The sequence below is a fragment of the Amborella trichopoda genome, chromosome 2 (assembly GCF_054954075.1).
Source record: "Amborella trichopoda isolate Santa Cruz 75 chromosome 2, AtrichopodaSantaCruz75HAP2 v2.0, whole genome shotgun sequence".
Classification (NCBI taxonomy): Eukaryota; Viridiplantae; Streptophyta; class Magnoliopsida; order Amborellales; family Amborellaceae; genus Amborella; species Amborella trichopoda.
This window is the reverse complement of record NC_142337.1, coordinates 3,063,520-3,081,190: the sequence shown is the minus strand read 5'-3', so window position 1 is coordinate 3,081,190 and position 17,671 is coordinate 3,063,520. Positions and strand designations below refer to the sequence as shown.

Here is a 17,671-nt window from a genome sequence, read left to right as displayed (position 1 = left end):
CATCCCATTCTGGTTTGTTGTATATATAAGAAAACGGGCGACTCTAGAAGGGGACCGGCGGTTCTGCACAATAAAATGGTGATTCTCTACAGTAAAACGGAGATATGGAAACGTTTCACCAGTTCATACCAGTTTTTGGCGGGTTCACTATTTGTTCACATGTTTTTCGTCGTTTCAGTATTTTACCATAAAGTAAAATGGCAATCCAAACTACTGATTCAGATAAATTTTTGGGGTGCCCGATCTAGGTCACCCGTTCATTTTTTACATCAATGCTATGCATTAACAAAAACTCCATATGAGAAAATGAATGGTTGACATGCTCCCGCAGGAGCACTTAATATATTTTGGCACTTGGCGAAAGTCGATCAAAAAGGCCGGCCACTTTCCGTGAGACCCACCCACTAATTGTGAATAGGGGGGGAAGGGAGGTGGATTAATGAAAGGAACGTGGGGAGTTAAAATGTAGCATCGCTGGCTTTCATTGAGCCTTGTATTTGGTCTTTTTAGGTTTCTCTTCTGCTTATGGTTTTTATTGAAAGTTTCAATATACAGAAACGATGTTTTATGGAAGGTTTCAATTAGTGCTGGCCCGTCCCGGCCCGAGCTTGGCCAAGTTCATAGACCTGGGCCGACCTTGTCCAGACCGCGGCAAACGGGTTGTGGGCTAGGCCATGGCCATGTCCGAGCCGGTTTGACCAGCTCATTGACAGCCCTAGTTTCTACAATCAAGTACAGTGCATCTTGAAAAACTGCCCAGAAAAGGTTTTTATATTGCTAAAAATTTTCTAAATGATCTTCTTGACTTTGATATGTATAGATGCGAAAAAAAAAAAACTTCAAATCCTAAAATAATGAATCTCGTGACATAATATTTGGACGTTCTATTAACAAAATTTTCAGGCAATATGGATTTATATGATCTTTAAGGTTTTTGAAATTTTAAATATAATTACAGTTGGAAATAGATTTTCAACTCATCATAAGACTTCTTACACTAGAACTGTATCCTTTGGCAGTGTGCCCTTCTTTGATTGTTTGAAGTGGATGCCCTGTATAAACTCACCCTTTAAACATTTCTTCATTTAATTTATTGTTGCGGACTGAGCTCTGTATTTGGTTCCTATGTTTCCTTAGTTCATGATTTTCATTTAAATAGAACCATAACTATTTGTAGGTTTTGGTTTATAAAAGACAAAGGGTTTATTTGCATAAATAAGATTGCAGTATTCTGAATTGTTCATTTTAATTTGATATTATAGAATCGACATGTATTTAAAACTATTGCAAAACATATATCGCCTAGTTAAAATTAACAACTTAAATTGATGTAATTTTACTTATATGAATAATGTTGCCACCTTATTGTATTTTCATATTTTTATGATCAGCCGGCTCATACTGACATACGTGGGCGCCCATTAAACCATCATAAAAATAGATTTTTAATCTAAAATTTTAGGAATTCATGATCTAAGTTAAGATGATCGTGAACATGAAAATAAAATAAACTTTTTAATGCTTAGGAAATCAAGATCTAAGTCAAGAAATAAAATAATTTTTTTTGATATTTAAAATGTTATTTTGGATTCATGATCTATCATGAACATGAAAATAAAATAAAATTTTTTATATTTTAAATGTAATTTAAAATAAAATAAAAAAAACAAATCTACACGGTATAATAAGCCCTGTCATGAATGACTTTTCTTTTATTTTTTCGTCTCTAGTTTGGTGGTCAAAATCAACGGTTGGTCAGGTCATTCACAATCCATTTAAACCATCTCTTATATCTCATTTGTGTCCTTTTTGTCACGTGGATATGGAAGCATCTCATTCTCCTCGGTAGATATGACCTCTCGCTCCTCGCTTTTTCCGTGAAATTATCTATTAGAATTGATTAGAGCTTTAATGGCGATAGTACTGACGAGCCCTCGGATCAAGACTTTTTTAAGACGAAACCACTTATTTAATTATCATCAAAAGATATTGGTATTTTTTTTTTTCTTTGTTTTTTCCACTCTTTTTAATGTACCATTTTTTTTCTTTTTTCACTCTTTTTAATATACCATTTTACCCCCATGATGAGAGACTCGCGTGAGGGGCGCTAAATGATAGGGCCAACAGCAACCCCTATAGGTCCAACTCAAGCCCAACTCAACGGGACTGGGCCATAGGGGGCCTGGCCTAGGCAGCAGATAACAAAGAACGAAAAAAAAAAGAAGGAAACAAAAACACTAGGTTAGGCCAAATTGGTTTGAGTCCTATCATGATTCTTACCCAAGTGTGGCCTAGCCCTCGGACAACATTTCGTGGCCAAGCCCTAGTTTTTTAGGGGCAAGTTGGATGGCTGGGCCATCCGGCCCATTGTTAGTCCTATAAATGGGTTAGAAAGACAAGGCGACCACTGGATTGAGCCAATACAAATCCAAGTTTGGATTCTAATATTGGATCCAACAGGTGGGTGTATAGTCCAAGGGTCCATCTAGGTTAAGTCCAGTTTAAGATCCGCCATATCTCCTTCTTTAATTTTGACCCTCTGTCCTATTGTGCTATAGTGTAAACTATACAGCCCAAATTCATTGATTTAAATGACCCACATTCATCACATTCATCGAGAGTAGAGGGGTCATTTTCTCTAAAATTTTTAGCATATGATTTTTAAATTTTTCTATCATGCTCACCTCTCCACCAAATTTAATTGACAAACTATTAATAAAATATTGAAAATAAAATAGTAACATAGATATACGATTGATTGAATCCGAGTCGTCAGGCTCTCTCTCACACACAGGATGGTAAGGTTTTCATGAATCTCTCTCACACACACGATGGTAAGGTTTTCATGAATCTGTTGACTCATCTATCTCGCAAATTTTAAGGCAAGAAAATCTCAAACATGGAGAACATAAATACAAAAAAACAAAAATAAAAATTAAAAAACAAAAAGTAATATTATTTGATATGTTTTTTAGACCGTCTATTTTAGGTTTTGATGGATCTACCATTTTTTTCACCTCCATCCCTTCCTTGATGCATGAAATACTTTTCCCCACATGCACATATATTCCAAGTCCGAATCCAAAAGACTCAGTCTCAGCCCGAGCCCAAAAGACTTAGTCCCGGCGGCGACGTTTTGGTCAAGCCTGGCCCCAGGACCTAACCCGTTTGTGGGCCAAGAATCGGTCCCAAGAATTGTGGGGAGTTCGGTTGAAATGCTTATCATTTTTCAAAGCCTGAATTGGTCCAAAAAGGAGGCCTCTTACTCTTCCGAAAGAAACAATGAGCATTTATGTGGAGTAGAATGAAGATAAATTTTGAAATACACTTGAGAAATTAAATTTTTTTTTTTTTTTTTTTTTTGGCTACAATGATATATTATCTAAAATTACTTTTTAGGCAATCATTTATTATAGCCAAAAAAATGTATTTTCAAAAGGAAAATGGTTTCATAGGGCTGCAGCCCTATCAAAATACGTAAAGCCTCACCTCATATCTCACGAATATTTACAATTCAAGCATTGGAAAATCTTTACATTGCTCATTTCAGCTTGAACATTATAGTTGTAAAAAAAAAAGGATTTTAAACTCTAAAAATAGTGTAAATTGAAACAAATTATCTAGACCGTCCATTTCACCCTAAAAAATAATTGTTCAAAGATCCGCTTTTCGAGCAAGGATTTAAAGTGAAGCTTCATTTTGTTTTCATAAAGCCTAGGCCTTGTAGAAACTTCAGCAATGAACAGTGTATAGATTGAACTTTGAAAGGATTTTAAGAGACATTTAAAGTTAGGTGATAAGGAATTATATATATATATACCACAAAACGCCTATAGGTGAAGTTCTACAGTACTTCACCTACGGCTTTATCACTGTTTAAAGTTTATCACACGGACACGGATGTCTGATAGTATTTGAATTTTAATATAATTTTTACAAATCATAATGATCTGAAATTTTGTAGGTGTGTGTGCCTTAGTGAGATGCACATGAACAAAATATAAAATAAATAATTTGAATGATAAAAATTACACAAAATACACCTATAAAGTTTTAGGGGTAATTTTGTCATTTTATTTAATGACTATTATTTTTTTAATATTTTATTTTGGTGTGACTTGGTCATATATACACAGCCCCAAATTTTAAATAAATCTGATTAGTATAATAAATATAAAAATTCAAATACTACAGGACAATTGTGACCATGTGATGAACTTTGGATAGTGATAAAGTGTAGGTGAAGTACTATAGAACTTTACCTATAGGCGTTTTGTAGTATCTTATATATATATATATATATATATATATATATATATAGAAGAGAGGGGATTAGCCCAACTCATATGAACATATGAGCCCAACGTCCCATATTGATTCTGGGCCAATCTGACGATCACGGATGTCTGGTAGTGTTTGAATTTTAGTTTTTTTTTTACAAATCCAAATCACTTGAAATTTTAAGCCTGTGTTCATCAAAAATAGGTTAATTGTCGAAAAATATCAAAATTTTTATATGAAATAAATTAATCAAAATACCCCCAAAAAGTTTTGGGGAGTATTTTGATTATTTTGTTTTTCACGAATAATTTTTATATATATATTTTTTAAGTGCGCCTTGATGAGAAGAACACACAAATAAAATTTCAAGTGATTTGAATTTGTAGAAAATAAAATAAAATTCAAGCACTACATGACATTTATGATCGTCAGATCGGCCCAGATTCAATATGAACCGTTGGGCCCATATGTTCATATGAGCTAGTGGGCTAATCCCATATTTTCCCATATATATATATATATATATATATGAGTTACTTATGAAATATTACTAATATTGAAGCAGTTCACCTTAAGTGAATTAATGTAGATAAGGCAATCAAATTTAAAATTAGCAAATAGCTTACCCAAAAAGCAAAACATATCCTAATACTAACTTAGACATTAAAATATGTAAGTAATTACCTTGATTGTTAACTATATTTTCTTATTTCATAGTATAAATAAGGAGGTTCAGTACACAATCAATCTCTTTTTCTTTTTTGGTGAATGAAAGATAGATCAGCTCGTTTGGCTTCTTAGAACCAATTTCAAGTATTCAAGCTAAAGCCAAACTGATATATCTACCACTCAATTGAAGCCAAGGGACAATTAATATGCCTAATCAATCTCCTCAGAAATTTAATTTTTAAATAATTTGTCAATCCACAAAAAGGCTCCAAAGGGCTTGGATGATATTTAATTTTATTAGGAGCAAGCTGCTTATATAGAATTAATATAGTTCGTGTAAAATTATTTTGTTAGTTATTTAACACATAACACATGATACTATTTAATTATTAAAAGAATTTAGGTACTTTTGGTCATTTGTGATTAAAAACATTTGATTTTCAACAAATTGCTATGAATAAAGTAGAAATGGCTTTTCAAAAAGATAAACCTATTTGTAAAATTGCCCATAAGTTTATCTCAAATAGTTTTATCAGAGATACTATGAAAGAACATATAATCCACTATTATGATTAACGTTATTGAAAAAAGGAATTATCAGTGATAACCAGTACATCCAAACACACAGTTCAGGCCCGTTTGGATGACAATTAACTTTATATGGAATAGACTATCTTATCTAAAATTAATAGGGGAATAATACAATTGAATATAATGAAAGCACACTTTAGAAAACCATGTTTATGACATTTGTATAATCCCATAATTTGCACACACTCTCTTAATCCCAATAGTCGATCCTAAAAAATATAAAATTCAATTTGCACCCTAGATATGGTCAAAATGAATCCCCCTCCAACAATAAATATAAACCATTTATTTGGTGAATTTTAAGATCTAGGTCTGAACTAATTCAAAATCATTTTTTCTCTCTTTTAATATTATTAATCCAATGATAAGAAAGCTATCTAAAAAACTTGGAAGGGTAAAAAAATCATTCTAAAGCTATATCTAAGTATCTCATTAATATGGACGGCCTATATTAATTAGGTTAAAAAAGACTTTCTAGTGTGTGTTTTTTCAAAAAAAATATATATTTATATTATTGTTCAAAATGAAAAAAGTGTATATTTAAAAATTGGGGTCAAACAAATGGTCGTAGCATGGTTTTGAAAAATGTTTCATTATACTAATATAGAATTGTTGCAATATATCACTCCCTAAAGTAATTTATTCCAGATAATAGTGCTCTATTAACTCTTTGGTATGTATCTTGAATTATGTAATATTTTTAATTATTTAAATTTTTGGTGTTTTTATGTCTATTTTAGCTATTTCTAGTTGTATGCGATTTTAACAAATTACTTTGACTAAAATAAAAACAGTTTTTGAAAAGACAAAACTATATGTAAAACTACCTATATGTTTATCTCACTAACTTTATTACGAACACTACCAAATAACAAATAGATCATTATTAGGATTACTTTTAATTAAAAAGTGAATTATCAGTGATAACGAGGACATCCAAATAGGCTCTCTGACAATTGACTTTATCTAGAATAGACTATTTTATTTAAAAGTAATATATTTTGGATAATATTGTTACGTTAGTTGTTTGGTACGTATCCTATATTATACATCATCATCATCATCAAAGTCTTTTTCTAACTATTTTGGGTTGGCTACATGAATCTCGATCCACAATTCTGCTCTATCAAGGGTCATACTTCAACGAGTCATATCTTTTCTGAGCCAACCCCTTGCCCTTTTTGGCCTTCCATTTGAACCAACTCACACCTCATAACAAGTGTTGTGCTGGGTTTGCAGTGCACATGGCCAGCCGACCTATGTCGACTTTTTATTATCTTATCGCCTATTGGAGCCATACCTAAATTATCCTGGATATATTCATTTTGAATCATATCTCTTTATGTTTTGTCACTCATCTATGTCGACATCCTCTTCTTAACTACACTCATCTTATGGGCATATCGTTTATTAACCGCCCAACATTCCATCCGATAAAGCAAAGATGGCCTCACAATTGTCCTATAGAACTTTTCCTTCAGCTTCATTGGTATTGCCACGATCACATAAAACTCAAGTTGCACATCTCCACCTCGCCCCACCTAGCTCCAATTCTATGTGTGACATTTTCCTCAATCTCTCTATTTTCCTGAATTATCGATCCAAGATATTGAAAGTGCACTCTTTTTGGTATTTTTTGGTTGTTAATCTTAACTACTTCTTCGTCTCTACTCCTATTATTCCATGCACTCTGTCTTAGTCTAACCAATTTTAATACCTTTAGATTCTAGCTCATCCCTACAAAGTTCTAACTTTGTGTGAATGCCGCTTCGGGTCTCATCGATTAAAACTATATCGCACGCAAACAACATACACCACAGTACCTCATCCTATATTATACATAATATTATTTAATTATTTACTTTTTTTCAGTGAATTCCAACTATTTTTAGCAATTTCTAGTTTTATATAATTTCAACAAATTACTTTGAATAATGTGAATATGTTTTAGAAAAAATAAGCTTTTATGTAGATTTATCTATAAGTTTATCTCATATAACTTTATGATGGATACTGCCAAACAACAAATAATTCATTATCAACATTATTTTATTTAAATAGTGAATTATTAGTTATAACAAGTGCATCCAAAGGCCCTAAATGTGCTATTTGTGCCATATTTGCAAAAATATAATTTTGAAAACTTCCAATAATTTTATTTCTCAAAAAAAAAAACTTTCAATAATTTTATTGAAGGGAACAAATATACATGAATAATGTTTACATAATAGTTTTACATACCCTCCTTTAGGGCCTCAATCCAATTATGTCAAGAAAAAGAAATGATATCAAAGCCATACAGGTTGGGTGCTCACCAGTCTATTCCTAGTTCTCGTGAGAGGAACAGTATATCGATGTAATTTATGATTGGAGTTGAGGCAGCAACATAGCTTTCCATTTGAACCCTAGCTGAAGCCTCTGAAAGAACAGATTACAGGTCATTGAATGTATAATATGGAATATGGCCTAATTTCTCTAGCCACTAAGACACATAAGCAAAAGGCACTAGACAGTAGTTTTTTCTTCAAGACTTTCATTTTTCTACAATCTACAATTCAAAAAAAATTGTGTTTGATTAATTTATACATGAAGACATCATAAGGTTCATTACGTTATCAATTTAATTGAGTGTAACTCTTTAATATGATTTTGCACAAGAGTGATTTGGAGCCCAGAATTTTTAGGTCTCATCAAGATCAATTTGAACAGTATCAACATGTTAATTTGAACAGTATCAGCATGTTATGGAATTTCATATAACGAAAAGCAAGATAACAGACGAAAACACTGTTAAAAAAAATGTAGGGACACAAAATAATGTAATTTCAAATTAGAAGAAAAAGCTCATAATAGCACGTATGTGATATACGAATATCAAAATGAGTAAATATCCCTTTACACAAATACTACAAGGCTGTCCATCCCATGTGTTGCAAAACTGTGATATACACAACCATCTCTGAAATACAGAAAAGCATTACATATCCTGTGTCTTCCACAAAAAGAAGCTTCATTATGAAATGGTAAATTTCCTGCTGCAAGAGTTTCATCCTCAACTGTGCTACTGGCGCACGTAAGTCTACGAAACCTGAACATGTATTCTTACGCAGAATAGGTGGCATCAGCAAACAACTTAGGAAACCGAAGATTCTGAAATAAGGATTGGGCCTGAGAGGAGGGTATCAAGCTAGTGGGGTGGCTGATATCCACTGCCTCGGAGGTGGTGGAACAATTTGTGGTTCTGACCTTTCCTCCAGTCCTATCCAAATATGTGTTTTATTTCATTTGGGTTAATAGATAACATTTTCTTCCGAATCAACAGGGTCAGTGGCTGTGAGGTGGATAGGCCTTTTGGTTTAGTTGGATCTTACCATAAGGTCTATTATTGGGTTAATACATAATGTTGATCTTGATAACCAAAGTCACAAAGTTGCACCAGTGTCTCCAAGCTCAGTCCACAGGATTCATGGGAACCACAGATGAGACCCAAAATTGGGGCAGAGAGAGAAAACCATGACGATAGTCAACTTAGATTCCAAGGTGGTTTATGAAATGTAGATGGGGTCAATGGAATTTGGAGGCTAAACGGACAGAGTGGTTGATGGAACCTTTTTGTAAATCTTGTGCATTTATACATCCAAAGTGTACTTTCCTTACAAAATCATAAAAGAATTTGGAAGGAGATAAAATAAATGGTCCTGTGTGGTGCCAGGAAACAACATGGAATGGTATTTGGAAGGTTCCAAAGGACATGACAAACTACATGGCAAAGAGAACCAAGTTTGTGATGTTTCATGTAGTTGACGTCCATTTGTTTCACTTCCCATGTAACAAATTAAGATTTCATGTTGAGGTTCACACTTCAGGTTTTGTAACTTGCAATTTTCCTACGAAAATTCATGAGGAGAAATCAGTTCATGAATATGGTGAAAGATTCATGGAAGGCACCACATGTAAGGTGACTACGCTCCACTTACTTTAGCTTAGTAAAATTAGTGGTACCTATGAAAGAAAAAATAAAATAAACAGTAAACCCAATGGCAATGACCTTTATGGCAATCTTTACTGGAAATTCTTCATAAACTTCAAAAACAAATGGAGAGAAAATATACTCTAATCCAGTGTTTAAAAACCGCGCTCGGGTACCCGACCTGAGTACCTGCAGATCCGAGTCAACAGAGTAGACATGGTGAGTCAGACCAGCTGACTCATTTTATATTAAAAAAACTTTTTAAAAAAGTAAAAGATAAAAAATTTGAAAATTTAAAAATACATTAAATCAAGTATTTGAAATCAAACAATTGATTTCATACACTAGGAAGCATAAGCCAAAATCAAAATCCAAAATTACAAATTAAAAAAAAGGGCAAGAAAAAGGCGGATAAAAGGGCTGAAAAATACCAAAAATCAAAATTCATATTTTTTTGGTTTTCATTCAAAGATAAATAAGAAATAGGGCTTCTATAGATCAATGTGATAGAAACATTTTGAGATAGATTTGAATGAATTTGGTAAAAAAATGGGAGAGAAATTGAAGATTTCCGATTTCAGGTTCAAGAAACCCCCAATTTAAAAATTCAACCTCTTTTGTTTTGATTTTTTATACTAAAAATTGGCAGGGGGTTTAATAGAGGGATTAAAAACAAATAATTTGAATCAAATTTCAGGTGTTTTCATTAAGAATCAAGTGAGAAATTGGAAGAAAGGAGGATAAGAATTTTGGGGTTGAAGAATCATAAATTTTTTATAATAAAACCTTATCAAAATCTCAAATTGATGGCTTCAATGCCTTATTTTGGGGGTTATAGTATATATGCTTCTCTTTTTTTCTTTTTTCTTTTTTTTTATTTCATTGGTACTGGCATCTCGCCCAAGTTCACGCGAGACTCGGCCCGGAACCTACCAGTCTCGAGCTGACTAAACCAGTTCCAAGTCAACTTGTCGAATTTCTAATCACTGCTCTAATCCATTGGACTATGTGAAACCCATAATGCATTGGGTCAGCACTTTCAATGAAATGATGGGAGTATAGAGGATGGGACGCACCATTTGAATTCTCTCCGGTTTTGGTAGGTACCACCTTTCTCCATCATTGTCCACCAATTCACTAGATGTGGATGAGACATTGGACTAAAAAATTGCTATTTTCTTTCATATAACTAGCACCTTGGATTATATAATAGTTTAAATTCCCCAATAAGAAAATAATCAACCATGTACCCTACATACCATCTTCATTTAGCTTCTTAAGAAGTTGCGCCTTAGTAGGAAGGGCATACATTCCTGCAGCAACAGCCTTCCTAATGGCCCACCCATGGTGAGGAGCAAAAACCTGTGCATATGCCACTGATGCTGGATCCCTAAGGGAATTTCCCCTGCCATAGGAACAGTAGTTCTAATTAATAATAATCATAACATGATGAATGTAACGCAGGACTAACAAAAAAATCCCTTATAGGAAGGCAAGCCTAAGGATTTTCGAAGTGCAATAAAGAACTTAGAAATATTACAACAGAGAGCAGTCAGTTTTACTTTTATTTTTCTTTTTCTTTTTTTTATGAAAAAAGAAATAGAGCAATCAGGCTTCCAAGTATATTGCTTCTTCATGTGTTTCAATGTCATTCTCCTAAAAATCCTTATGCTAGTTGATCTTTAGTCCATCAATTTATATTTAGGGAAAGTATAAATCAACTATTTAACATTTCACCCATGTATCAAAACACGCCTAAGATATCAACTATGCTAACTCATGAATATGTGTTCTTTGATGGCATTTTGAAATCAAATCAAATGAAATAGGGGAGATGTTAAATAGTTCATCTTAGTGTTTTTTGATAAATTTCCCTAAAGAGAACCACAAAATTTTGGAGGAAGTTAACATAGCATTTCATATCATTCAGCAACAATAAAAACAAATAAGTCCGGATCTGATAACATTTGTACATTGGTAAGGAAATTAACTTAAAAATGAATGTGGAATGAAATTTTGCTAGTTACGAACATACTCCATCACCAAAATTTTCTCAAATAGAACTCTGACCATGTCAAGCCCACGCTTCACCCTAAGAAGGTTGCGAGAATGACTCCCCCCTTTTCTCACACTGTTTTGCTGAATGTCATCATCAAGTAGGGATTGCAATGTACCAATTGACTTGGAAGCTTCCACTAGATCTCCGACCTGGTTATAAGCAATAAAAGTTCATGCACTGCTTCCTATTAAAATACAAATATTAAAGAACATCAGCAACATTGAGAAAGAAAAATCAATGCATTGGAATAAATCCTCATCCAGCTACGCATTCTATTATATCTAAAGTGAGCAAAAGCAGAACACAGGACCAAACAAATTCAAAACCACAAGTGCACCCTAGTACACAGTAGCCTATTTCAATATGGCAAAGCACCACACCTTCACTTTGTATATTCTAGAAGACAGGCATCCACAATCCCTTCAAAAATGATGACCAATAGAGATTTGTGGGTCCTAAGCGTGGACATTCTTCCAGGTGTTGTAATCATCGACATCCATCATCAGGAATGGATGGGGGATGCCACATTGGTGTACAATATATCAAACACCATTACTATACTTTCCCTTCAAATTTTTGATCTTGATTTAATAGTTCAATATGGAAGGTTGTCTCCTAAATTCGACAATGCTCAAATTTATAGGAGATTTGGAAAGCAACATTTGTATATAACCAATCAATAGAGGAAAAATAGTAAATACAGAACAACACACACAAAATACACTATGACGTATCTAAATGGTTATTGACAAACACAATGATCTTCCCAAAGGACCTTCAGAATGGACTGACTTACTCAGAAACATGCAGACTAACGTAATTTCAAACTTCAAGTAAAAGTGAATAGGAAGTAAGTTTGATGAGAAGCTCCAGAAATAGTTGTTTGTTCAATTAGCATGTTATATGACAAGGGAAACAAATGGTGACCCAAGATAATGCAAATGAAAACCTGTAGCTGGGCCATTTAGAGTTATCAAATGGTTAATTGCACGAGGCTACAGTTTCAAAAAAAAATGATGCAAAGGGCTAAAAAATTGACCGTATTGTAAGTTGCTTTGAGAGTTGAGACAATAATTGTATACATGAATGAGTGTTTGAACTAAGATTTAGACATAATTATTCAAATAAGTCGCCATGAACTTTGCCATATTCCCACCTTTGTGAAAATTAAGTAATTACAGAAAGTACAATAAAAACTCTGCCATGGCAAGTCCCAAGCCGGCCATGCTGGTCCCAAGCCCAAATAAAGGAAGAAGGTTGTTTTAGGTAGGCTTCCAGCATGAAATTTTAACACATCTTTTCATGAATCCTAAACCTATATTACATGCTCATACCAGGGCATTCCCTATATCTAAGGGTTTGGCCATTTATAGAGCATAATGCAAAACAGGATTCGTATAGGTAACCCCAAATAGTTGGGATAATTCTCGGATGATGATGATGATGAAAGTAAAAGCTCCATAGACAATAATCGCAAAACATGTAAACAAAAGCAAATAGATGAAGACCATGTGTCAATATGTGCATCATGCAAATTAATCCTCTATGGCAACCACAAGAAAGTATTTGAGAAGAAAATCTTAAGAGGAATTCACCCCACCTCAATTTAATGAAACAATAGATTTTTTTTTTCCATATCTCATCATTCATCTAATTCGCTAAAGTGATGAAAATGCTCAAATATTGATGTCAAAATTATGCTCTGAAATAAAATGAACATAATCTTAGCAATTCATCCATGAAATTGAGAGAGAGAAGAAAGTACCCACCTAAATTTCCAGAGCAATCAGAGTAACGTGATATAAATGCCAGTTGAGTGTGAATTCTTTAACCCGTTGACATGTGCTGAATTTTCAAATTATCACATTCCAACAATTCAAATCTGTCGTTCTCCCTCCCTCCAAAATTTCAACCCAAAACAATCCAATAAATCATTTTGAATTCTGACCCCCTCCCTCCCTACAAAATTTCAACCCAAAACAATCCAATAAATCATTTCGAATTCTCACCAAACTAAACAACAAACACACTCTCCCTCCCTCCCTACAAAATTTCAACCCAAAACAATCCAATAAATCATTTCGAATTCTCGCCAAACTAAACAACAAACACATTCTCCCTCCCTCCCCATCAAAGATTAACCAAAGCAGTCAAGAACAAAATGTCCAAAATTTCAAACCAAAACAATCCAATAAATCATTTCGAATTCTCACCAAATTAAACAATAAATCCATTTGTAATGAAACATAAGCAATTGCGCATCTATCTAACATAAGCAAAGTTTCTAATAGATGTGATAAGAAGTTCCAAATAACTATCCTAAAAATAAAAAAATTCAAGAGAAAACGCAAACAACCAACGTAAAAATGCAATTTTTTCTGCCAAAAAACTATTGTTTTCACAAACCCATAACACTGAAGCACGAAATCCCATCAATTCTCATCAATAATTCGAAAAAACACAGTGAACATTCAATCACCTTGGCCACATAATCCATTTCTGCAAATTTGAAGGCTAGTCCAAGACACCCAAAGAGGACAGAGACATGAGAGCAAGCTCGCGAAAATGGGGTAACCTCAATATCAGAGGCTTGCGAATTCAGAGTGAGTGCAATCTCTTGGAAGGACTCTGCGATCTGTTTCAGGGGTTTTCCGTCGGACGCCATTGATGAGAAAAACTACACACTCTTTCTCTTCTTATTCTGAATTTTTTTTTTTTCCTGGAATCAGGAAGGAATTGCAGAGGAGAGAAAAATGAATAGCGGGAATACGAATTAAGGAAGGAGATTCGATTTGTATGCTTCGATTTGACCGGACGAGAGGGTCCTCTATAAACCTCAAGAAAAATTGCTATTGGCGCTTTTGTCTTTACTATTTCCACCCAAAAACTGGACCTAGCCCAGTTCCCATCAAGCAGGCCCAGGCCTGGCTCGGCTAGAGAAGGGCCAAAGAGGCCCGGGCTTTATTACAGCTGGGCTAGGCAGGTTCGGTCAAATAGAATCAAAGAGAAAATCAAATGTAAAATTCAAGAGAACAAAAGGGTTGGGTCAGATCGGATCTATCATAACCGTACCGTATCTCGCCCGACCGTACCCTTGGTTGTGATTGCCGGCCTCGAGCCATATTTTTTGGTCCAAGGCCTAGTGCTTTTTAGGCCAATTGCCGGCCCTGAACTTTAGTTAAGATTTTTTATTGCTTTTTTTTTAAAAAATAAATGTTGCAAACTTGACCTTTACTTGTAATTGTAAGATTATGATATTATACATTATTTTTAAGGGTGCGGTTTGTATAGAGTCGAGGCTTTAAATAATAAAAAATAAAGCACACCTTCAAGTAGTGTCAAGAAATGTGGTTTCAATACTGGAAATCTTTTTGATAGCTTTAAATTATGTTTTTTTTTAATTAAAACATTTAAAGCTTCAAAAATAGTATAGGTCGAGAAGATCTATGAAAATCTTGAAAATTAAAGGACCAAATATGCATTACAAGGTCCATTATTTTCCAAACTCGAAATCTATTTTTTTCATATCCATGCATCTTGATGTCGAGGTGATCAATTTGAGGATATTTGGGCATCAAAACAACCCCTTCTCCATAAATTTTTGATGTGGGCTCTAATTTGATTGTTTAAAGCCTCGATTCTATATAAATTTTTCCTAGTTTCAATGGATTATGTTAAGGTATTCATACACATATTAGTATTTTTTTAAGGTATTCAACATTTTTACACACTCGATAGCCTTATCCCACTATGAAGTAATGTTTTTTCAATAAATATTTTAGGTAATTAAATAGAGGTAAGTATAAATTCTTGATAGAAAAATAAGCATTTATTAACTATAGCGGATGATAACATCATCCACATAAAACAATGATTGCTTTTTAACTACTAATAAAATGTCATTGATTTTTTATAGAGATATTTATCCTACCTCTCCTAGAAAAACATCACTACTCAAAAAAATTTATATTACAAAACAAGGGACAATAAATGTCCTTTATTGCTGAGTATATTAAAGAGATACTCACAGGTAGAACCCTAACATAACCTTTTCTTAATTTGACATTGTATTTTCAATGTTATCGTGTTCTACACCATCTATTTTGGTTGAACAGTGTAGATTTTACACAACTTATAAAACAGTATGAAAATTGACATCACATTAGAAAATTGCGTCAAATCTATATTATATAAATAAACGGACAGTTTAGAACACGCAAACCTTGTTTCTACAATTAAGATTGCTGCCCTATGTAATGTAAACTACACCCTTTTATTATTTTATCCTGACAAGTTCGAATACAATTAATGACTTTAATATCCATGTGAAATTATTTGGTCGATGTTTAATACGTTTAGCTATTATAGTTATAAGATTCCCATTTGAATATATACACATGCGCACGCACACATACATATGTAAATACGTACATATACATATAAGCACACACTAAAAGTAAGATTGACATTTTGATAGTAGAAACATGGTACCTATGAATAGCTCTAGGTAGGGCTAATGAGACGCAATCTATGAGAAATTGTTGGATATATATTATCATCATCATTCGAACCTTATCCCAACTATTTAGGGTCGATTATTTCAATCATACTCTTCCATTCCACTCTATTAATGGCCATACAGTTAATCTAGTCATAGATCATCACATATCTTCCAACTATATACATCATGTCCTTGTGGGCCTTCTCTTTGCCTTTTTAAAGCAATTCCGTTCGAATCAAATCGTCCATCCTAACTAGTGTTATTCTAGGTCGCCACTGAATTTGACCAAACCTCCCAAGTCTACTTACCCTCATCTTATCGCATATTAGATTCACCATTTAATTCATTCAAATGAATTTATTTTAAATTTTATCATTTATTGTCTTGCCGCTCATCCATCTCAACGTCCTTATCTTAGCTACGCTCTTTTATAGATATGTTATTTTTCAACTACCAACATTCCATCCCATAATTCCTTTAAAAACAAACATTCCATTCCATAAAAGTAGGGTGATCTTTTACTTTTAAGTAAAAGCATGACCAGTTTGTTACGGTAATTGGCATTTCGTTTGCATAAAATTAAACAAACTCATCGTATGCCTTGAAAGCAGGGACTGCAATATCTAAAAAAATGGCAAAAATCCAAATCGGGGATTAATCCATACCAACCCGGTTAATTGTGGGACCGGAATTAGTCTGAAATCATCTCATTCCATCACTGAACAACACCTATAAGGAATCGGGCAATCCAAATTGGTCAATTCACTAAGTTCCCACATATTATATTTTATCATGACAAAGTATATAATGAGTTTATTTATCTTCGGTACAAAGTGGTCACAACTAATATGGAGTAATGAGTTCATTATCTTCGGTTCAAAGTGGTCACAATTAATCTGGAGGAATGAATGTGTAATGGAAAATTGTTTAGTGCGGAGTGGACTGCATTTCTACAATATGTGGTCCTAAGGTATAAAGCACCTATCTTAATGATGGATGCAAAGAGGTGGTTCAATTAAAAACAATTGAAACCAACAGTCCAAATGTGTCACACCCCAAGAATTTACAATACTGTTATTCCTGAGATTTGACAGACAAAACATATATACATCTATTGATAGGACAAATTTACAGTGGCGAGGTGTTACAAAGTAAATAAAGAAAGCTAGCACAACAACAATATCTTCCAAGGTTGATCTTGACTAGCACTCAAAATGAATCCGCAGTTATCCTGAAAAAATGTTTACCATAGTTTGATGAGTTTGGCTACTCAGTAAGTGATCATCGTAATCCTAAAAATAATCATGATTGAAAGATATCAATATTTTCCAAAATGAGATCTATTAACAGAAATGCATCAACAGTTTCACTTTCAATAAATGCATAATTAAGTATAATCCGAGTAATTGAAATGCTTATAACACCTTTAACGGCAGTGCATAATTCAAAGGATTTCACAAAATACCCTACTGGCGTCCCAAGTAGGTCACCTATACACCCCATCAGCGTCCTAATGGGTCCACTTAATCCCTATCGGCGTCCCAGATAGGTCCACTTAATCCCTGCAGGTCCACTTATACCTCACTGGCGTACCGGATGA

At 33.7% G+C, this 17,671-nt stretch overlaps 1 protein-coding gene across 2 annotated transcripts; it reads right to left on the bottom strand.

Moving 5' to 3' along the window:
- Positions 1-7,694: 7,694 nt before the first annotated feature.
- Positions 7,695-14,374, bottom strand: LOC18435936 (accelerated cell death 11). Of its 2 annotated transcripts, none has more exons than XR_016048848.1 (4): positions 14,050-14,373; positions 11,582-11,719; positions 10,771-10,916; positions 7,695-7,959 (listed from the first exon to the last, which is right to left on the bottom strand). XR_016048848.1 is itself a non-coding variant. In XM_006845968.4 (4 exons), the coding sequence occupies exons 1-4, from the start codon at positions 14,233-14,235 to the stop codon at positions 7,853-7,855; spliced, it is 612 nt and encodes a 203-aa protein (XP_006846031.3). In that variant the 5' UTR covers positions 14,236-14,374; the 3' UTR covers positions 7,695-7,852. The 2 variants fall into 2 exon arrangements, 1 of the variants encoding a protein (XP_006846031.3); XM_006845968.4 differs by having other exon boundaries at positions 11,547-11,719; positions 14,050-14,374.
- Between the last annotated feature and the right edge of the window lie 3,297 nt (positions 14,375-17,671).